The 25,573-nt window shown below is 34.3% G+C and overlaps 1 protein-coding gene across 1 annotated transcript in view; it reads left to right on the forward strand.

Moving 5' to 3' along the window:
- The first annotated feature begins 782 nt into the window (after positions 1-782).
- Positions 783-25,573, forward strand: part of LOC123502971 — a 32,932-nt gene continuing 8,141 nt past the window's right edge. The window contains exons 1-5 of the mRNA XM_045252270.1: positions 783-816; positions 4,633-4,847; positions 16,989-17,002; positions 17,313-17,338; positions 24,971-25,029. Of these exons, the coding sequence (XP_045108205.1) occupies positions 783-816; positions 4,633-4,847; positions 16,989-17,002; positions 17,313-17,338; positions 24,971-25,029 (348 nt within the window). The remainder of the gene's footprint in view (positions 817-4,632; positions 4,848-16,988; positions 17,003-17,312; positions 17,339-24,970; positions 25,030-25,573) is intronic.

Here is a 25,573-nt window from a genome sequence, read left to right on the forward strand (position 1 = left end):
AAAGTCTATTAGTTCTAACAATTAGGATTGTTCTGTTTGCCTTTAGTTGGGGAGGTACAATGGGGTTGAAATCTTGTTCTCTGAGTGTAGAGATACATTTCTTGGTGAAGATGGAGTCCACTTCGGCGTCAGTGATGATAACTGCATAACCTTCGTTCGTCTCCTTGATGTCAGCAGAGCTGTATAAGTTTGGTAGTTGTTGGTGGAGTTTACTTGCTGTGATGTGGAAGCGGTCACCCATCCAAGGGCTGACCGCTCTCAGCGCTGCTTAACCTTGCGCTCTCAGCCAATCAGTTTGCCGGGATGACTGTCTGGTGCGCAAGCTGGCCAATCGGGAGGCTGGATTCCTCCGTGACCTTGAACTTAAGTAGGATGCAGCTGGGAGGTACGTCCGTTGTGTAACAGTGCCTGAAGATAACTGAGTTGGAGTTGGAGTTGTGTGAGTTGGAGTTCAATACAGGACAAAGGTGTGCTGTCCGTCTTATAAATGTACGAGAGTGATCGCACGGGTGATTTCTGCTGATCTGTCATCTTGTCATTGGCTGAGAGGTGGTGTGGGTCGAGCCGCGCTCTCATTGGTTGAGCTGTGAAGTATGGGCTTTCTTAATTGGTGTGGGTGTGGCCGGTTCTCTTGACTATATGGAAGACTTGCAGATCTTGTTATTGTTTGTTGTTTGTTGTTTGTGGGGATGTTCTTTTCATGAAGAGTGCTTCCAGGTAAAGGAGGCGGAGTGGATCTTTTTCTGTGTCTATGATAAAAGTGTTTTCTTCCTATCCTCATCATGGCAGTAAAGGCCCATGCCATTCCTCGGATTGGCAAATCTTCAACAACAGCAAACCTTTGCCCTTACCTTTACACTCTCACTTTATTCCCTTTCTCACTATAGCCCTCAACACTTCTCTTCCTACCAACTTTAACTCTTCATAGTTTCACCCATCTTTCCTATCCTCCCTTAACTCAACTCATCCTTGGCTCAGGCAAGGAAAATCATCCTCACACTGCCTGAAGGTGATTGGAGAAATTAATCGAAATGTCGCCCAAGTCCAACAAAATATTGAACAACTCATACGAGAACTCCTTGCTCAAAAGAAGGAATAATCACACAAAAAGAGTAAAAAAAAAAAAAAAAAAAAAAACACAGCAGAAGCTGAATAATGGAGAACTTGCAGCACCATTTAACCTCGTCTGCCTAAAAGAGAATTTACTCTCTGGCTATACTAATATGAATAAATAGATAAATAAATAAATAAATAAATAGATAAATAAATGAATAGATAAATAAATAAATAAATAAATAAATAAATATATATATATATATATATATATATATATATATATATATATATATATATATATATATATATATATATATATATATATATATATATATATATATATATATATATATATATATATATATATATATATATATATATATATATATATATATATATATATATATATATATATATATATATATATATATATATATATATATATATATATATATATATATATATATATATATATATATATATATATATATATATATATATATATATATATATATATATATATATATATATATATATATATATATATATATATATATATATATATATATATATATATATATATATATATATATATATATATATATATATATATATATATATATATATATCGCAAGAGGAGATAGCAGACACCTATCTAAACGATAATTTACTCCTAGCGAGATCTAATAGAACTAGTTCATGGGGTGCTGTGAATTCTCCATTAAAGCTAGCTATGATCTCGCTGAACGTTTCCCTTTATGTCTTACAAATCAAAAGGCCAGTCACAGCCTGCCCGCTAAAGACAACTCTCCTACTTTTCATAAATCTCCATGTACTTACCACACACACAGCCTTCACTTAAAAAAAAATCAAAATAAAAATAAAAAAAATGGTGACTCCAAAACCGGCCTCGGAGTCCCCTTTTGGGGAGGAGATAAGGAATATAACCAGGTCGGACTGTTTTCTCGTTGGCGACCCATAATGTCTTAAAATTTCCCTCAATTTTTTCTTCATTAACTTTTACAACATTTGCGGTCATAGATCTAATTTTCAATCTTTAGAACACCACCTATCCTCTAATAAACCTTATCCTCTTTTCATCACTGAAACACAGATCTCTGAGGCAACTGACAGTAGTCCGTTCTATGATCCGTCCTACTTTCTCTATTCTCAATTTCGTTCCAAAGGTGGATGCTGCTTCTATGTACGCAATGACTTAACTTGTTCTCGTGGTCACACTCCTGAATTTCTAAGTTTTCTATCATCTGGCTGTTACTCAAGAGTCAATCTCTAACTAAATTTGTCTGTGTTGTCTATCTCTTCCCTAACATATCTGACTATTTTAAATTCTTTGAGTACTTAAGTTCCAAAGTCGAGCACATGATCCCTTTTGCAGGGATCTCCATCCTTGAATATATCAATGTTCAGCACCAGCTTTGACTTTCCTTTCCCTTCACTGACCAACCTGTTGAACTAGCCTTCAACTTTGCTATCCTCCATGACCTAGAGCAACTTGTGCAACAAACTACACGTATCCCTGCCCGTCTTGGAGATACGCCCAACATTCTTGATTCTCGCCTCTAATCCTTCAGCTGTTTACCTTGTCTTCTCCGTTGGGATTATATGATCACGACCTCATTTTTGTATCCTGTGTTCTTTCTCCAATCCAGCTTCAGGATCCCCCAAAGCGGAGGTGCCTTTGGTGGTTTACTTCTATCAGATGGGGGCACCTGAGGAGGTATTATGTTGATTTTCCCTGGAATGATTACTGTTTCCATGTCAGAGACCCATCTCTGTGTGCTAAACGCATAACAGAAGAGATAATGTTTGGCATGGCGGAGTATATTCCCCATTCTTTATTTTAACCTAAACCTTCTAAACCTTCGTTTAATTAACACAGCCTTTTCTCGTGCTATACCTGAGAAAGAGGTTGCCCACAAAAGGTACTTGAGCCTTCCTTCTCCTGATTCTCATACACTTTGTATTTCTGCCCGAAATCACATCGTCTGTTTTTCAAATTGCCAAACACTCCTTCGTAAAGACAAAATGTCAAAATCTTTCAAACTCTAACTCCCTATAGTGACTTTTGTCATCCTGCCAAAAACAGTTTAAATAACTTTACTTCTTCTTTTCCTCCTTTATTTCATCCAGACGCGTTCAGCACAAAGAGATGGGTCTCTGACACGGAAACAGTAATGATTCCAGGGAAAACCAGTATAATACCTCCTCAGGTCCCCCAAACTTGCAGAGACACATCCGCTTTGGGCGATCCTGAGGAGGGATGGGAGAAAAAGGACAAGATATAGAAATGAGATTGTGGTCGGAGCAGCCGAACGAAGATGATAGGGTGACAGCATAAGCAGAAGGATTAGAGGTAAGGAGGAGATCAAGAATGTTGGGCGTGTCTCCAAGACGGTCAGAAACGTGCGTAGGGTATTGCACCAGTTGCTCTAGCTAGATCAGTGGTTCCCAAACTGCCGGAAGTATCCCCCTGGGGGAAAATTTGAAGCTAGCAGGGGGGAAATAATTACACTACCTACTAACTAATTCTGAAGTAGAAGAGCAAACAAAAGTCCTTTTATTTGTTAGTAACCGCTCTCTATGGCTATGCTTAGTTGTTACTAACTGCTCTCTATCCACTTTACTCTGTAACTATAAGTTTATCAGTATATTTGTACATTTGAAAAATAAATTAGTAAATAGTCTCAGTGTGTTTTAACTGCTCTTTCTCTCATACACATGAAGGGGAAAATCTGGATGGTTGAACTGGGGGCAGGGGGAAATAACAGTAAAAAGTTTGGGAATCACTGCTCTAGATCATGGAGTATTGCAAAGTTGAAGGCTAGTTCATTAGGATGGTCAGTGAAGGGAGAGGAAAGCCAAAGCTGGTGATGAACTTTGTAATCTCCAAGGATGGAGGACTCCGAAAGGGTAAAGGAACATAATGTTCCTTTACCCTTTCGCGTTTGTTTTAAAGTTAAATAGTCTAAGAATTTACTATAGCCGAGGAGTTCGAGGAGGCATGGACAAAACAGAAAAAAATAGTTTGAGAGTACTGTTAAGTCTAAGCCAGAGGATGGAAAACTCAGAAGACTCAAGAGCGTGGGCACAAGAACATGTTAACTCGTTGTGCACATAGACGCAACATCGAGCTTTAGAAGGAAAATGAGAATAGAGAAAGTAGGAGGGAACAAAGCATGGTCTACTGCCAGTGTCCTCAGACAGCTGTGTTTCGGTGAGGAAAAGAAGATAAGGTTTATTAGAGGAGAGGTGGTGTTCCACAAATTGAAAATTAAATCTGAGACCGCGAATGTTGCAGAAGTTAATAAGGAAAACGTTGAGGGAGGTGTCAAGACATTTTGGGTCGCTAATGGGAGGGTAGTCCGACCTGGGGAAATTTTTTGGTCCCCTACCCAGAAGGGGACTCCGAATCTGAATTTGGATATTTGAATATGCATTATTTTGATATTGAAAATAAAACCTGTAGTGTTACTTCATTTACTAAGATGAAAATATATAAATCATTCCCATAATAATCATCTTTTAATTGGTCACAATGAAATTCTGTGTTTATAGGTGTTCCCTGGATGCCGCTGAAGGATATGGCCCGTAACGTTGCTGCTCTGTGGTTGATGATGTCTTTCACATTGAGCTCTGTGTATCGATCAAACCTGAAAGCCATGATCATATTTCCGAGGATCCATCTCCCATTCTCTTCTCTAGATGAACTGGCAGATTCTAATATCGATAGCATACTTGTTAACGGATCGGCCATACACACACACATAATGGTGAGCTGATTTTCACATGACCATATAATGCATTTCTTGATGTCATGTTTTTATTATATATATTGTATGCATATTTGACGTCGACGTTTATCATCAGTATATTTCATTCTTGCCGTCATATATATATATATATATATATATATATATATATATATATATATATATATATATATATATATATATATATATATATATATATAGATAGATAGATAGATAGATAGATAGATAGATAGATACACACACACACACACACACACACACACACACACACACACACACATATATATATATATATATATATATATATATATATATATATATATATATATATATATATATATATATATATATATATATATATATATATATATATATATATATATATATATATATATATATATATATATATATATATATATATATATATATATATATATATATATATATATATATATATATATATATATATATATATATATATATATATATATATATATATATATATATATATATATATATATATATATATATATATATATATATATATATATATATATATATATATATATATATATATATATATATATATATATATATATATATATATATATATATATATATATAACAAGTTCCATCGAGATGGTAGGTTCAGAAATATTTTTTTCGTGTACGTTAGCACACCAATCCATCCAAACTATACCAAACAGCTAATATAATTACATATGAATAACGCATTATTCGTTACATTTAAGTTGAGTTGTCATGTATTCAAACTTTTTGGGTCGTTAATAGACGTTGCGTATTGGCATCTGGCAGCATAAATTTCAACGGAGAGAGAGAAAGAACAGAATATGGATGAAAAAATACATTATTATTGTTATATTATGCTAGACTGCATCGATGTTAACTTCAAAATGCAGGAAGAATTGTTGGACTGCAAATGAAGAAGGTGGAATACAACGGTAAAATTTCAGTCACTGGTAACTCTCTGAATGGCGCAGTTTCGTCTCGGCGCAGCTATCTTGTGGTATATTGCAAAACTTAAAAGAAATAGAAGACGGATAATGATCATTGATGTTATCCTGATGTAAGGTAAGCAGTTTTATACCAGTTTGTCCAGCATATTGACGTTAATAATCACACTGAACGATAAAAAGAATAACCAAACCTCCACCGTCCCCTTGACGTCTGTGTTTGGTGCGTGGGGTTGGAGTATCAATCTGTGCTACGTTAATTCGTTTCTTTCCTTTCCTTTAGGGATTGTTATTGCAGCACAGTGATAGTGTGGTTGTGTACTGGAAGAAACATGCAGTCTTCAACAATATGTACGCTGGAGACTCCATCCCTACAGAGCTTACAGCGAAATAGGCCGTGGGAAATGAATGGGTCCACCAGCTGGGTTTAGCGTGAGGCCTAATAAATCGACGGCATAATTGGTAAGAACATATCCTTTCTTTCAATACATGTTTATCTTATCCCCCCTTGTTTTATTATGTGATTCAAACAATTGTGACTGACGAACCGGAAATTACTTTCCTTCCACCACAAGGATACATTGGGGAATCGCGTTTGATGAGGTGTGAGAGGTCCATAATTGCTGAAACTTCTAGTAATATTCCCTAGGTATGTAACTTTAAATTCCTAAAATCACAGTTTATCCTAACTTTTGCTAAATAACCAAGTCTAACTAAACCTACATAATCTAACCTAAAGTAGCCTAAACTAACGTAGCATTCCTAACTTAAGGGGAAGGAACGGCAGAAACTAGTCATATCCCATCAATATCAAGCTTAAAATTGCTTGAATAACAATTTATCCTAACTAACCAAACACACAAGACATAAAAGGAGGCAGTAATACGATAATTTACTCCCAGCGAGGTCTAATAGCACAATTTCAGGGGTGCTGTGAACTCTCCATTAAAGTTAGTTGTGATCTCTCTGAACGTTTCCCTTTGTGTATCAAACCTTAAGGGGGCAGTGACAGCCGGCCCTCTATACACAACTCTCTTTCTTCATATAAAACTACATGCACATACCACACGCACATCCTTCACTTAAAATTCAAAATTCAAAATGGCGACTCCAAATTCAGCCTCGGAGTCCCCTTCGGGGGAGGGGACCAGAAATGTCCCCTTTCGGACTTCTCTCCCGGTGGCGACCCAAAATGTCTTGACACCTCCCTCGACTTTTTCTTCATTAGCTTCTGCAACATTCGCTGTATTAGATCTAATTTTCAATCTATAGACCACCATCTCTCCTCTACTAAATCTCATCTTCTTTTCCTCACCGAAACACAGCTGTCTGGGTCAACTGACAGTAGGCCCTTTTCTGTTCCTTTCTTCTTCCTCTATCCACATTTTATCTCCAAAGCTGGATGTTGCGTCTATGTGCGCTACGACTAAAATTGCTCTCATGCTCATGCTCTTCAATCTTCTGCGTTTTCCACCATCTGGCTTCGACTTAACAGTCACTCTCTCACTAAATTTATCGGTGTTGTCTATCTCTCCCCTAACACCTCTGATTACAGTAAATTCTTCGACTTTTTAACTTCTAAAGTGGAGCACATTCTGTCCCTCTACCCTTTCGCAGAGATCTCCATCCTTGGAGATTTCAATGTTCACAACCATCTTTAGCTTTCTTCTAACTTCAATGACAATCCTGGTGAACTTGCCTTCAACTTTGCTGTCTTTCATGACCTAGAGCAACTGGTGCAATACCTTACTCGTATTCCTAATCGTCTTGGAGATACACCCAACATTCTTGATCATTTCCTTACCTCTAATCCTTCTGCTTATGCTGTTACGTTGAGCTTCTCTGACCAAAATCTCATTTCTATACCTTTTCCTATCTCTCCAATTCCTCCTCAGGATCCCCCAAACCGGAGGTGCCTCTAATAATCTGAGGGACCTAAGGAAGTATTAAGCTGATTTTCCATGGAATTATTACTGTTTTCGTGTCAGAGACCCATCTCTCTGTGCTGAACGCATAACAGAGGTGATAATGTCTGGCATGGAGGCGTAAATTCCTCATTCTTAAACCTTGGTTTAACACAGCCTGTTCTCGTGCTATACATGATAGATAGGTTGCCCATAAAAGATACTTGAGCCTTCCATCTCTTGAATCTCATGTACTTTATGTTTCCTCGCGGAATCATGTCAAGTCTGTTCTTGAACTTGCCAAACACTTTTCTCATAAATAGAAAATATCAAAATCTTTCAAACTCTAACTCCCCTCGTGACGTCTGGCATCTAGTCCAAAACAACTCCAACACATTTAATTCTTCTTTTTCACTCCTTTATTTCATCCTGATGGCACCACTGCCATCTCATCTCTTTCTAAACCTGAACGCGTCTCTCAAACCTTTGCTAAAAACTCCACTTAGGATGATTCTAGGTTTGTTCCTCCCTCTCCTCCCTGTGACTGTTTCATGTCTTCAATAAAAATTCTTCGCAATGATGTTTTCCATGCCCTCGCTGGCCTAAACTCTCGGAAGGCTTATGGACCTGATGGGGTCTCTCCTCTTGCTCTCAAAAACTGTGCTTCCTGCTTGCACCTTGCTATTTATAGAGTCTGGCATAAAGCTTTGATTTCAAAACTGCCCTCCTAGAATTTTTATCCTTCTCTCTGCAACTTTATCTCAAGTTTCCTTTCCGACCGTTTTATTGCAGCTGTGATAGGCGGCCACTGTTCTTCTACATCTATTAAAAGTGGTGTTCCTCAGGGTTCTGTCCTGTCACCCACTTTCTTTCTATTATTCATTAACGATCTTCTTAACCAAACTTCTTGCCCTATACACTCCTACGTTGAGGATACTACCCTACATCTTTCCACGTCCTTCCAGAGACGACCAACTTTTCAGGAAGTCGTCAGATCACGCTGGGACGCCACAGAACGCCTGACTTCTAATCTCTCTAAGATTTGTGATTGGGGGAGAGAAAACTTCGTCAAAAAATCAATTCCTTCATCGATTAACTCGACACAACCTTCCAGGCAACTATCCCCTCTTCTTCAAAGACACTCAACTGTCTCACTTTTCTACACTCAATATCTTTGGTGTGTCCTTTACTCATAATCTTAACTGGAAATTTCACATCTCATCTCTTGCTGAAACAGCTTCTTTGAAGTTAGGCTTTCTGCAGCGTCTCCGCCAGTTTTTCTCGCCTCTCTAACTGCTAACACTGTACAAGGGCCTTATCCGTCCTTGCATCCGTCTTTCGCATGTTTGCGGGGAGTTCCACTCACACAGTTTAATTAGATACGGAGGATTGAAAAGCTTTTCGTCTCACCTTTCTCTGACTGACTCCCTTAAGCCTCTTTCTCATCGCAGAAATGTTGCATCTCTTTCTGTCTTTTATCTCTGTTTTCATGTTGACTGCTCTACTGATCTTGATAACTGCATGCTTCCCCTCCTCCTGCAGCCTCGCTGCACAAGGCTTTCTTCTTCCTCTTACCCCTATTCTGTCCAATTCTCTAATGCAAGAGTTAACCAGTATTCTCACTGCCTTTCATGTTGCTCAAATGAAAGTAAGTCCCACAGTAGCTATCAGACCGAATTCCTTCTGTGCTAAGCCCAGGTGATGTAGATTTCTACTAAGTGAAAATCAACAGATTGAATACCTTTCTTTCTCGTTAATTATTGCCAAAAAGATTACAGAGGACATCTAACTGACGGAACATATACATGATGTTGCAACATTACATGTGGCGTAATTACATTGATGTGTGTGTATGTATTTGTCTGTTAGGTGCAAGTGTGTCAAGAAATGAAGAGGAAAAAGATGTGCGTTTTGCACTTATGAAGAAAAGCGTAGGAAACTAATAACAAGGAAATGTTGTTTTCAGAAATGTGTAAAATGTAACTTTTACAGTGATAGAGAAGAGAATGGGTATGGACAAAAAAATCGGATTAGTTTTAGGACACACTACTATATATATATATATATATATATATATATATATATATATATATATATATATATATATATATATATATATATATATATATATATATATATATATATATATATATATATATATATATATATATATATATATATATATATATATATATATATATATATATATATATATATATATATATATATATATATATATATATATATATATATATATATATATATATATATATATATATATATATATATATATATATATATATATATATATATATATATATATATATATATATATATATATATATATATATATATATATATATATATATATATATATATATATATATATATATATATATATATATATATATATATATATATATATATATATATATATATATATATATATATATATATATATATATATATATATATATATATATATATATATATATATATATATATATATATATATATATATATATATATATATATATATATATATATATATATATATATATATATATATATATATATATATATATATAGAGAGAGAGAGAGAGAGAGAGAGAGAGAGAGAGAGAGAGAGAGAGAGAGAGAGAGAGAGAGAGAGAGAGAGAGAGAGAGAGAGAGAGAGAGAGAGAGAGAGAGAGAGAGAGAGAGAGAGAGAGAGAGAGAGAGAGAGAGAGCGATACACACAAGCACACAAATTTGTGTGCTTGTGTGTCAGACATTACATCACAAATGATTGTAAGGTTATAGTTTTTTAATTACCTAGTTGGAAATTTTCAGATATTTGGCCCGGTGAAAAAAGGATGTTGTAGCAGGCCTGTTTAACTATCATCTCAGTTAGGTTTACGTATATTAATGAGATATATGCATTTCAATTTCCAGCCACTAACTACCTTATAATATAGCTAACCAGATCTAACTTAATGTTTTGTGTATAAGTTGGTGTCATATCTTTGCCAGACAGATGATACAAAAATGGTTAATTTACTAGTTCATGAGTGTTGTCCCGTCCATTTGTACCACCTGCTCATGATAATATTAACCAAGCTCTACAATCTCACCTGATGCCATCTACTAAACTAGGGGTGGGCAAACTTTTCAGTGCTAGGGCCACATTAAAAAATATTCACAATCTTATAGGGCCATATACTATATCAACCCAAAATTATTAATTTTTAAAACACAAAATTAAAGGCTTCTAAAGGAAAACCCATTCTCACAGGCATGTGCACACTTGCGGGAAGAAAATGAAGTGCTCACAATACTATTAAATTGGCGTTGCTTATTAACTTGCTCTTTCAAATTTACTAACATTTGTCGGGCAGCATGAATTCCTTTGGCGGGCTGGAGTTTGCCCACATCTGTACTAAACTAATATAACCTAACCAGGAAGGACTTTCGGGAGACATAGGGCTGGAGCAAATAATGGTATACTTTTATTTATTTTTTTACACAAGAGGGGAGACAAAAAATGGAAAAAAAGAGAAAGAACAGAATATTCCATTCAGTATTTTTCTTTTCATATTTCTCTAACATTTTCTAAGACAAAATACCAGCAGCATTAATGAATTAGTTCAAATTTACAGTGAAACGCTTTTCCAGGAACCAATCTGGACTCTGGCTGGTCGGCTGACTTCCAACTACAGCTCGACTTCGGGAGTACAGTGTGTCCCACTGCAAGATGAAGACGTCTCCAAACATCCTTTATAATTGGTAATTTCTGACTTCTTAATAACCTTTTTAGTTGCAATGCTTCATTTATACGTATCTAAGTTTCATATATACGTTGTATTTTAAGGGTTTTCACTATGACTGCATTTTTTATTGAGATAAAAAAGTTTATTGTCTATGAACACCATGCATAATGGCTTATTGTCGTCTGGTGATTTTTCCGTTAGATCAGTAATTTCATTGTGTTCATTCGATAGATCAAATAAACCTCTTATCTTGACGGCAAGTTTATTAAGTTGATTAACATATTGCTGCAGACATAGGCTGTAGACAAAAGTAATTGTGAATTATCAAACAATGAATATAAAAGACCTCAAAAAATACATAAAAATTAAATAGAAAAAAAAAATGACAGCAAGTCTCTGCATGGACTGTGTGTGTGTGTGTGTGTGTGTGTGTGTGTGTGTGTGTGTGTGTGTGTGTGTGTGTGTGTGTGTGTGTGTGTGTGTGTGTGTGTGTGTGTGTGTGTGTGTATGTATGTGTATGTATATATATATATATATATATATATATATATATATATATATATATATATATATATATATATATATATATATATATATATATATATATATATATATATATATATATATATATATATATATATATATATATATATATATATATATATATATATATATATATATATATATATATATATATATATATATATATATATAGATAGATAGATAGATAGATAGATAGATAGATAGATAGATAGATAGATAGATAGATAGATATAGATATATAAATTCTTCGTAATGATGTTTTCCATGCCCTTGCTGGCTAAACCCTCCGAAGGCTTATGGACCTGATGGGGTCCCTCCTATTGTTCTCAAAAACTGTGCTTCCGTGCTTGCACCCTGCCTGGCCAAACTCTTCCAACTTTGTCTATCGACTTCTACCTTTCCTTCCTGCTGGAAGTTTGCCTACATTCAGCCTGTTCCTAAAAAGGGTGACCGTTCTAACCCCTCAAACTACCGTCCTATAGCTTTAATCTCTTGCTTGTCTAAAGTTTTTGAATCTATCCTGAATAGGAAGATTCTCAAACATCTGTCACTTCACAATCTTCTGTCTGATCGCCAGTATGGCTTCCGTCAAGGTCGCTCTACTGGTGATCTTCTGGCTTTCCTTACTGAGTCTTGGTCATCCTCTTTTAGAGATTTCGGTGAAACTTTTGCTGTTGCGTTAGACATATCAAAAGCTTTTGATAGAGTCTGGCATAAAGCTTTGATTTCAAAACTGCCCTCCTACGGCTTCTATCCTTCTCTCTGCAACTTTATCTCAAGTTTCCTTTCCGACCGCTCTATTGCTGCTGTGGTAGACGGCTACTGTTCTTCTCCTAAACCTATTAATAGTGGTGTTCCTCAGGGTTCTGTCCTGTCACCCACTCTCTTTCTATTATTCATTAATGACCTTCTTAACCAAACTTCTTGCCCTATCCACTCCTACGCTGATGATACCACCCTACATCTTTCCACGTTCTTTCAGAGACGTCCAACCCTTCAGGAAATCAACAGATCACGCGGGGACGCCACGGAACGCCTGACTTCCGATCTTTCTAAGATTTCCGATTGGGGCAGAGAAAATCTAGTAGTTTTCAATGCCTCAAAACTCAATTCCTCCATCTATCAACTCGACACAACCTTCCAGACAACTATCCCTCTTCTTCAATGACACTCAACTGTCTCCTCTTCCACAATGAATATCCTCGGTCTGTCCTTTGCTCATAATCTTAACTGGAAACTTCACATCTCATCTCTTGCTAAAACAGCTTCTATGAAGTTAGGTGTTCTGAGGCGTCTCCGCCAGTTTTTCTCGCCCTCCAACTGCTTACTCTGTATAAGGGCCTTATCCGTCCCTGTATGGAGTACTCTTCGCATGTTTGGGGGTTCCAGTCACACAGCTTTGCTTGATAGGGTGGAATCGAAAGCTCTTCGTCTCATCAACTCCCTCCTCTGACTAACTGTCTTCAGTCTCTTTCTCACCGCCGAAATGTTGCATCCCTTTCTATATTTTATCGCTATTTTCATGGTAACTGTTCTACTGATCTTGCTAACTGCATGCCTCCCTCCTCCTGCGGCCTCGCTGCACAAGGTTTTCTTCTTCCTCTCATCCCTATTCTGTCCAACTCTCTAATGCAAGAGTTAACCAGTACTCTCAATCATTCATCCCTTTCACTGGTAAACTCTGGAACTCCCTCCCTGCATCTGTATTTCCGAATTCCTACAACTTGTCTTCTTTTAAGAGGGAGGTATCGAGGCATTTGCTCCCTTAATTCTGGCTGACGATTTTGGCACTTTTTGCACTTTTTAGGTGAGTGATGGTGAGTATTTTTTTTTTCTTTTTCGTGGGGATAGAAAAGTTGGGTGAAATATAAAGAGGTAAAATGGGTGGGAAGGGAAGAATGGAGGATTATAGTGATGAATGAAAGATAGTAAGAGACAAAAAAGTTGATGGGCAAACCGTCTTGCTTTTTGATAACGTAGTTACTTTGGAGAGCAAGCTAGATTACACAACTAGGGGCAGATCTGCAACCGACACTTTGCTATAATCGTAATATGTAGTAATATGTAATGACTATGTTTATTTATTCATTCATTTATTCATTTGTTTATTTCCTCCTCATCCTGTCTCCGCAGCCGGGTGTCAGCTGACAGAGCCGGGGTCCTCCATCTCTTACCGGGGGAAGGTTGTGAACGGTGAGCCACCTTGCTCTGTAGAACCGCTAAAAATACCACACTTCCGTCTGGCAGGAAAACAATGACTTGTGTGATGATATTGTAATTGTTTTAACCTTTGTAGTTTAAAATTTTCAGATGCTGTTTCGTTTGGTTTGTGTGCCATGTGTTGTAATTAGGTAAGTATATATAAGATATAAGTGTGTGATATGGTGAGTATTGATGATGTTATTGTTAGTTTAGTGATGTTTGATTGTGAATAAGGGTTGGTGTGTTTTTATTTATGTAGGATATTGGTCTTTTAAATTATCCATGTTCTCTGATTATTTTATATGATATTATTTTTTGGTATTCTTCTATATTTACTTCATTAATTATTTAGTTTTTTTTAAATGTTGCCTCGTTCGTGGTATATTCGGTTTAAGGATTTTATGTGTGCCTCATGGTGTAATGCCTCTGTTGTTCTTGTGTAGGGGTATTTTTCCTCTACAGTAAATATTAATGACTTTTTCTGAATATTTTGTAGTGTAACAGTAGCTGTTTTTGTGAGAGTATTGAGTGGGTAAACAGGAAAACAGAGCATAGGTAGTACGCATGCTTTTACTAAGTATAGTTGGATTATGATTGAGAGGCCGTGAAATCTTTCGAAAATTTTTAGGGAACTGTTTGCTTTATGTTTTATATATACTACTTGGTTTTGTATACCTTTTTGGTTGAATTTTAAACACTGTATTTTTCTTCTTTAGAGAAGGGTATTAACGAGTTGTCTATGTATATTGGTTTTGTTTATTGTACTGCTAGAGGGATTACTTAAAATTTAATTATTTGTTTTTATCTTCCATTTTTTCTCAAAGGTATTGATTCTGATTATTTTTCTCTGTGTTTTCCTTGCCATAATGTGTCTTGATTTCCCCGGGTAAGTGATTATTTGTGTTGTATCGTTTGCATATATTATGTAACTACAGCCTGGGGAAGGTTGAGGTATGTCTGTATAAGGTTGGGGAGAGAACTTTCTTGTGGAACTCTACTCTGTAATGATTGATTTTAATTTGAGCGTCTCGATTGTCTTTGAATAAACAGATCAATTTTGTGAATATGTCTCCTATGTTTGTTTTGCTTAGTTTATATTTTAGACCTTCATGCCATACTTTATCAAATGCCTTTGATACATCTCTTAAAACTATGGTACACTGGTGTTTTTTCCCCATTGTGTTTGTTATTGCTTCAATTGTTATTGTTATGGCTGTTTTTGTACCCCTTGCTTGTCTGAATCCGTGTTGTGTTTGAAGGAGTATTTAACCCGTACAGCGTCAGAGACCTACGAGATACGTCGGCTACTCTGAGCGAACCGGGCGTCAGAGACGTATGAGATACGTCGGCGAGCTTTCTCGTGTTTTCGGAGGTATTGCGTCCTCAAAACCTACCATTATACTGCCATCATGCACTGTAGACATTGCTCATGCTGTCTCCTCGTCCCTGCTAACATGAATGCTTCCTGTATTTATTTATTACAATTCTGAACTTTAGAAGTTTCTGCTGCCTTCAGCTAGGTGTAGCGGGAAACTGACGCCTCAACTCCGCTAATATGAACAAAGCGTAATTTCCATTACTTACTCTTACCATTTCAGTTGTTTTTGGTAACTGTTATATTGTGGTAGTGAAAACTTTGTATGACATAAATAAGAATTTTCCAATCGCTTTGTTATAAGGAAAACAAGTACATATTACTCGGAAAATATTTGCACCGTGAAAGGCAACACTCCCTCGCGATATCTCGTGTCTATTTTTATCCACAAGCACTCCCAAACAGCAAAACATGACATGTTGTTTTTCTTTCAACTCAGGAACGATATTATGCATGTGTCCAACTCGGGGATCGACTGGTGAGAAACGAGGAAGCGAATAAACTAGTCACATAAGGTTTTGCTAAGTCGCTAACCTTAGCGCAAGATATCTCGCACCAATTAATACTACTTCCAGTCAGTTCTGGGAGGAATGACTCATTTTCATCTGTTCCACATCATTTAAGACTGGTTTAGCAAAAAAAAAAAAAAATCCATGATGTGGCCAGCACTGGCGAAATCACAAAGTCTCAGATCTGCTGACGCTGTACGTGTTAATTTGATTCCAAGTAGTGTCTTAGGCTTCTGTTTATTATTTTTTTCAAATATTTTACCTGGAACTTCTAGTAACGAAATTGATATTCATAGGATCAGTGGAAGGTTTATTAGGCTTGGGTATTACTCTGATTATTGCAGTTTTAGATTTCTTGGAAAAATACTCCATTGATAGACATTGGTTTAAAATTTTTGCGTATATAGTTAATGAATTGTCTGGCAGATGAGTCATAATAGTTTTATCGATATTGCTATTGCCTGGGGCGTTAATTTTCAGTGATTTGATGGTGTCTCTTATATCTTGTAGAGTTATTTTAGATGTCAGTAGGTGGTTGCTGTTAATTTTGTTTATATCAGCTGTATCGTAAAGGGTAAATTTATTTCTGTTGTTGTATAGGAATTCTTCAACTATTGTTTCATTATTGTTATCAAATGGCAAATTTTCTCTACCTATTTTAAAAACATTGCTACATGTCTGCCGAAAAAGTTGATTTTTTTTTTCTGAATTATCGGAATGTAGTTTATCGTTGTTGTGTATAATGAATGATGTTTTTGTTTTTTGTTGTCCCTAAGTGATTTTATTTGTTGCCAGAAATCTGCTGGTGTTTTATAGAGTGTTTGTAATACCTCAATTTTTTTGCTCCCAGTTTTTATTGTGCTATTTTATACATTCTGATATCAGGTAGTTCCTGAGTGGTTTGTACTGAATAAACTGTATATGTGTAAGTCCATGATGGTGGGCATATTGTGTTATGTGTGTAGATGTCTTTATATATTCCGTATGGTTTCGTTGCTTATTGCCTTGTGTAGTTTTTGTATTCGTGGCTGGTATGCGTTCTTTCATGTTAGTTGTTATTATAGTGTACCATTTCTCAAGTGCTCTTTCTATTTCCCCTTGTGTTGCCTTTCCACCTCGGTCAGAATCCTCTATAGTTTTTTTTTTTTTTTTCATTCCATTTTCGAAGTTTTCCCAGTATGATTTTTAAATTAAATCTGGTTGTTGTAGGTTCTGTGACTGCTTGAGAGGTAATGGTGAGTATGATTGGGATGTGGTAGGATGAAGTGATAGGTCCTTTTTTTCTATTATATGATTATGGTATGTTTTATTATTTGTCAGAATGATGTCTGGGGTAGATTGTGGGTTGTGGCTTATGAAGATATAAAATTTCGGTCCCAGGTGTTTCAGTTTCCCATTGTCTATTAGTAGTTTGATCCATTTACCAACTGTGTTGTTAAAGTTGTCTCTTAGTACTGTGTTTGGCATTTAGGTCCCCAATAATGTATGTTGGATCGTTATTTGAAGTTAATTTGTGAAAGTCCGGAATTGGGAGATAAGGTCTGCGTGATGAAATGTATGCAGTAGCAAAGTGTATCTGTCCTGTGTTTGTTTTTATTGCGATTTGCATGATGCCACTAATAAAGTCACCATTTATTTTATGTTATATGTTTTTTTTTTTCAAAACTGCACTGCCGTCATGTGGTTCTTCCGATGAATTAACTCTATGCATGATAATCAGGTAATTTTGGCAGGAAAGTTGTTTTAAGGCTGTGGCTGAATATGAATATGATGTGTGGGTCTGTATCCAGATATGGATATAAAATTGTGTTTGCTGTTTGACTACCGTGCTACATTGTATTGTACAATTTTTGTTTTATCTATTTTGTGTAAGAAATTCAATGTGTGAGGATGAGGACCCTGTTGGTTATTTCTTATTTGATGTTTGTTTCTCGTTGGTGTTAGCTCACTGTGTGGTCCATTATGTTTTTTTTTTCTTTTTTTTTTTTTGCAGGGGATAGAAAAGTTGGGTGAAATATGAAGAGGTAAAGTGGGTGGGAAGGAAAGAATGGAGGGTTGCAGTAAGAAGGGAAATATAGGAAGAGATACAAAGTTGACGGGCAGACCGTCTTGCTTTGAAAATATATATGTGGGGAGTATTCTAGCTATTCGTCAAAGGGCAGATCCGCAATTGATTGTTTGCTGCAATCATAGTATTTGTTTTATTTATTTATTTGTATACTTTTTCATTTATTCTTTTATTTTTCCTTTCCAGGTGTTGTTTACGTTTGGTTTGTGATCTATGTGTTGTTATTTGGTAAGTATATAAGGTAAGTGTGTGATACTGTTGGTGTTGATGTTTTTGTTAGTGTAGTGATGTTTCATTGTAAATAGGGCTTGGTGTTTTTTTTTTTATTTATATAGGATATTGGTCTTTTAAACCATCCATGTTCTCTGAATATTTCCTCTGATATTATATTTTCATATTCATTTATATCTAGTTCGTTAACTATTTTGTTTTTGATAATGTTCCCTTGTTCGTGGTATATTAGGTTTAAGGGTTTTATGTGTGCAATACGGTGTACTTTTATAGGGGTATTTTTCCTCTAAAGCAAATCTTAATGCTTTGTTCTGAATAGTCTGTAGTTTAAGGGTATCTGTTTTTGTGGGTGTATTGAGTGGGTAAGCCGTAAAAGTAAGCATAGGTATTACGCATGCTTTTACTAGGTGTAGTTTCATTTGGGTTGAGAGGCCGTGGAATCATTTTATGGTTTTTAGGGCGATATTTGCTTTATTCTTCATGCTTAACATATGATTTTGTATACCCCTTTGGTTGAATTTTAAGCCCAGTATTTTTTCTTTTTTAGAGAAGGATATTAATGTGTTATCTCTCTCTCTCTCTCTCTCTCTCTCTCTCTCTCTCTCTCTCTCTCTCTCTCTCTCTCTCTCTCTCTCTCTCTCTCTCTCTCTCTCTCTCTCTCTCTCTCTCTCTCTCTATATATATATATATATATATATATATATATATATATATATATATATATATATATATATATATATATATATATATATATATATATATATATATATATATATATATATATATATATATATATATATATATATATATATATATATATATATATATATATATATATATATATATATATATATATATATATATATATATATATATATATATATATATATATATATATATATATATATATATATATATATATATATATATATATATATATATATATATATATATATATATATATATATATATATATATATATATATATATATATATATATATATATATATATATATATATATATATATATATATATATATATATATATATATATATATATATATATATATATATATATATATATATATATATATATATATATATATATATATATATATATATATATATATATATATATATATATATATATATATATATATATATATATATATATATATATATATATATATATATATATATATATATATATATATATATATATATTGGTTCTGTGTAATGGACAGCTAGAGGGATTGCCTGAAATTTAGTTGTGTTTGTTTTTATGTTCCATTTCTTCTCATAGTTATTAACTTAATTATTTCTCTTTGTGTTTTTCTTGCCATGATGTGTCTTGAGTTGCCCGGGTAAGTGATTATTTGTGTTATATTATCCGCATATATTATATAACTGCAGCTTGGGGAGGGTTGAGTTGTATGAGGTGAATATGGTGTATAAGGTTGGGGAGAGAGAGCTTCCTTGTGGAACTCCGCATTGTAGTGAAATTGGTTTTCCTGTGTGATTATTGATTTTAATGTAAGCGTATCGGTTTTCTAAGAATGGGCAGATTAGTTTTATGAATATGTCTGGCATGTTTGTGTTAATTAGTTTGTATTTTAGTGCCCTGTGCCATACTTTATCAAATTCCTTTGATACATCTCTTAAAACTGGGGCACTGGTATTTTTCCCTAATGTGTTTGCTATTTTTTCCATTGTTATTGCTATGGCTAATTCTGTGCCTCTTGCTTGTCTGAATCCGCGTTGCATTTCAGGAAGTACGTTATTTTATTCCAAGTAGTGTGTTAGTCTTTTGTTTCCTATTTTTCCAAATATTTTTCCTGGAACTTCTAGTAACGAAATTGGCCTATAGTTCTTTGGGTCTGTGGAAGGTTTATTTGGCTTTTTGTGTTAAATTGATTATTGCTATTTTGAATTTATTTGGAAAATATCCCATTGACAGACATTGATTTATAATTTTTTCATATATGTTCATTGCAGTGTTTGGGAGATGAGTCTTAATGGTTTTATTAATATTACTTTCTCCAGATGCGTTATTTTTAAGTGATTTGATTGTGTCTTCTATGTGCTGTAGGGTTATTTGAGATATAAGTAGATGGTTATTGTTAATTCTGCTTAAATCAACTTTTTTCGTATGCAGTAAATTTATTTTTGTTGCTGTCTAGGAATTCTTCAACAATAACTTCGTTATTGTTGTTATCAAATGATATATGTTTTTCCTTGTTTATTTTATGATAAATTTTTTTCCTTGCTTATCTTAAAGCCTTTGCTCCATATCTGCATTATGGTCCATTATGTGGCTATGCGTGCGCTTTCTTATACCTGGCCCAGATAGGAAGCAATTGTGTGCTGGTAGCTGATTGGCTGCAGGTAAATTGCCGTTCGTTGCTCTTTGTTGATTGGCTGCTGGGATCTGCCTCTCAATGCTCGCTGCTCATTGCTGATTAGTTACTGCTTCTCCTCTTCACTTGGTGCTCGTAAGTTGTCTGATTGTACGTTGAGGGTTAGTAAAAATTCTTTTATAAACAGTTTCCAAAAAAAGCAATCTCAGCAAATCAATGTAGGTGTCTAAGATTTCTGTATCTTCGATCATGCTTCTTGTTAGTATTGTATCGTGTTGTTCTCATAGATGGCTTTTTGGGGCTACAGATACTAGGTGAAATGTCAGGCGTCGGGATAACTTAGTCGTTGTCATTCCCATATAAGATGAGTTGAGGACTGCACATTACATGGCGCTTCTGAGTCATTTCCTTCTTCTGATCATGGCTGTTACGAAGTAGGAGATAGTTTGTTTTCTTGTTTTAGTAGTAGATGTGGAGGCATTTTTTTCTTTTGGTTTGTTGGCTTGACGTTTCTGTTGACTATGTTTTTATTTCTTCTTTCTCCATTGCAAGAAGACGAAAAAATACCCTGTGCGGTGGAGACTCAATACGCAAACTTAATTCGCTCTAAATGCCTGTTGGAGTATCAAAAGTTCGTCTATCGATATTTATAAATCAGGTGATTCGTTCTGATCTTAGCAAAACCTCAGGTAAAAAAAAAAAAAAAATGGAAGACTCGATACGCAAACTTAATTCGCTCTAAATGCCTGTTGGAGTATCAAAAAGATCGTCTATCGATATTTATAAATCAGGTGATTCGTTCTGATCTTAGCAAAACCTCAGGTTAAAAAAAAAAAAATGGAATTTTTTTATAATTTGATTTGTACATTCCCTAAGTGAAAGCTTTTGATCGATAACGTAGAAGAGGAGGGAGAAGGGTGGGAGGTCGTCAGAAGATGAGTCACCATCCATGAAAACGTTTTTTTAACTTTTCTCCTTGTGTGACTCCTGTGAACGCACTAACTGAAGGCTATTTCTCACTAACACTTGCCGTCTCACTAGATTTCTTATTTTCACCACTAATAAGCCTCTTTGGTGCCATAATAAGCTTATATATAAATTAAAATAACAGAACGCAGAAGAATTGTTTTCTTTCGAGACTATGGCAGGACTAGGGATGCGCACCGGCATACAGTATACCGTTTTACCGGTATTGCCGGTAAAACAGTTATCAGAAAGGGACAATGGCGACTATGGCTAGGGAGAGGACAGAGCTTTGTTTACAACCATGTCTGCGGCTTTTCAATTACTAGATATTTTTACTACTAATAAGCCTTTGGTGTTTATGTAAGTTTATAAATGGAAAAAAAAGAAAAGAAAACTACAGAAAGAACACACGAGAATGTTATTCTGACGACCGCGGCAGCACAACTGGCGGAGGAGGGAGGGAGAGATCAGGGAGCCTTTGTTTACAACCAACTAAGGACGCTCGAATATAAAAAATAGAACTTTTGCGTCCGAGTGTTGAAAAATTCGAATATTAAGACGTTCTTTGCTTTGCTGTCTTCAGTTGATCTTTTAGACCTGTACCATTGCTCCGTTATTTTTCTTGATGCTGCACGTGGTCTCGTTCGCAGAATTAATTTATTAGTAGTACTTAGGTTGACCTCTCAGTTTCTTTATGCATTGTCTTCCAAGTATAGTAGTACTAAGTGCTCTTCGGATCTAGGTGATGATTATAGAATCTTTATAGTTTTTGTGGCACTCGGTTTTTTTCCGTTTAAACAGTGCCTTAAGTTGGTAGGCTTGATATAGATTTCGGTTTGCAAGGAGTCACTCTCTTACTTAACTAGGACGTTGAGGAAAGGCATGGTTTCGCGGAGATCGCTTATTTTGAAAATTTCATGAAAACATTTTCACCGACCCTCAATATACAATCAGACAACTTACAAACTCTTCCTAGAATGCACCAAGGGAAGAGGAGAAGCAGCAACTAATCAGCAATGAGCAGCGAACATTGAGAGGCAGACCCCCGATGCCAATCGACAACGAGCATTGAACTGCAGGGAGCAATTAACCTGCAGCCAATCAGCTATCCGCACACAATGGCTTTCTGTCTGCGGCAGGTATAAGAAGGCACACGCATAGCCATGGATCCATACTCTAACCATCACCCTTAAAAAGAACGTACCGACGAATGCTACTCAAGAAAGCTCAAGGAGCAGAAATCCTGAATATAGCAGAAAATGACCACTTAAGGATGCCTCATAAACATACTTTCTAAAGAGAATAAGACTCTTGAGGAATAAAGAAAACATCAAGAATATTGAGTTGGCAATCACGTTCAAGGAAATATGTTTAAGAGAAAACCTCCTGCTCATCTATACCTAATATATATATATATATATATATATATATATATATATATATATATATATATATATATATATATATATATATATATATATATATATATATATATATATATATATATATATATACCTAATACCTAATTGGATATCTAATGGTGTTATCATGAAGCAGACGGACACCATCACATGAAAGAAAGCTAAAGTACAATAATCAAGTACAATACGTTACATGATCTGATACTTTTTAATCTGTGAACTACACCCTCTTTCATTTGGATTAATCAGATATAAATATAAAATATAAAATATATTTTTTGCCGTATCCCATAGTTATTGGAACCCTGCTGTCCAAATCTCCAGGAATGTTTTATAAACCTTTACCTGGTGTAGTGAGCATAATAATTTAGTTCAATATTCTTGTGTTGTTTTTGTTTTCAGGGTGATAAGTCACATTACCTATTCAGGAATGCAATAGTCTGTACTTATTGTTAGCTAGAAGATATGGATGAATTATTCAGATTTCTTTATCAGACTCACCAAACCATTTTCTTTTTATGAGATTGTACAAATTGGGTGTGGAATTAATTCATCAGTTAAGTTAATGCAATAACAATATTACATTGAATATTTCTAAAGCATACATTATATCTATTACATCGCATTTATTTTGAAGCTTTCAAGGAAATATTACATTCTGTATTTGCAGACATGGCATTTGTTATGTATTAAGATGATTAAAGATTATATTTCTTATCTAGTGGCTTTGTGTCCAACCAATGTTTCCTGCCTACACCACCTTGGGCTGACCACAACATCTGGTCGTGGGAGACAAGTTTACCTCCTATCAAGGTGATCACAGCATCTTGTCATGAGACACAAGATTACCTCGCGTCAGGATGACGAAAAGAATCTTGTCAAACGAACAAGGATCCACATTCACACCATGGCTAAAATAGTTTGTCTCTGAGACAAGTTATATATTGCCATAAAGACAAGTAAAATCTTGTAAAGAAACATATAAAATCTTGTCAATGCGACCAATTTGGGTCTGTGGTTTTAGACATTCCGTAAACAAGATTTTTTTTGTCAACATGACAAGATCCTGTTTGTGTATGTGTATATATATATATATATATATATATATATATATATATATATATATATATATATATATATATATATATATATATATATATATATATATATATATATATATATATATATATATATATATATATATATATATATATATATATATATATATATATATATATATATATATATATATATATATATATATATATATATATATATATATATATATATATATATATATATATATATATATATATATATATATATATATATATATATATATATATATATATATATATATATATATATATATATATATATATATATATATATATATATATATATATATATATATATATATATATATATATATATATATATATATATATATATATATATATATATATATATATATATATATATATATATATATATATATATATATATATATATATATATATATATATATATATATATATATATATATATATATATATATATATATATATATATATATATATATATATATATATATATATATATATATATATATATATATATATATATAATACCTAATTGGATATCTAATGGTGTTATCATGAAGCAGACGGACACCATCACATGAAAGAAAGCTAAAGTACAATAATCAAGTACAATACGTTACATGATCTGATACTTTTTAATCTGTGAACTACACCCTCTTTCATTTGGATTAATCAGATATAAATATAAAATATAAAATATATTTTTTGCCGTATCCCATAGTTATTGGAACCCTGCTGTCCAAATCTCCAGGAATGTTTTATAAACCTTTACCTGGTGTAGTGAGCATAATAATTTAGTTCAATATTCTTGTGTTGTTTTTGTTTTCAGGGTGATAAGTCACATTACCTATTCAGGAATGCAATAGTCTGTACTTATTGTTAGCTAGAAGATATGGATGAATTATTCAGATTTCTTTATCAGACTCACCAAACCATTTTCTTTTTATGAGATTGTACAAATTGGGTGTGGAATTAATTCATCGGTTAAGTTAATGCAATAACAATATTACATTGAATATTTCTAAAGCATACATTATATCTATTACATCGCATTTATTTTGAAGCTTTCAAGGAAATATTACATTCTGTATTTGCAGACATGGCATGGCATTTGTTATGTATTAAGATGATTAAAGATTATATTTCTTATCTAGTGGCTTTGTGTCCAACCAATGTTTCCTGCCTACACCACCTTGGGCTGACCACAACATCTGGTCGTGGGAGACAAGTTTACCTCCTATCAAGGTGTTCACAGCATCTTGTCATGAGACACAAGATTACCTCGCGTCAGGATGACGAAAAGAATCTTGTGAAACGAACAAGG

This window comes from Portunus trituberculatus, chromosome 13, assembly GCF_017591435.1.
Source record: "Portunus trituberculatus isolate SZX2019 chromosome 13, ASM1759143v1, whole genome shotgun sequence".
NCBI classification, from domain to species: Eukaryota; Metazoa; Arthropoda; class Malacostraca; order Decapoda; family Portunidae; genus Portunus; species Portunus trituberculatus.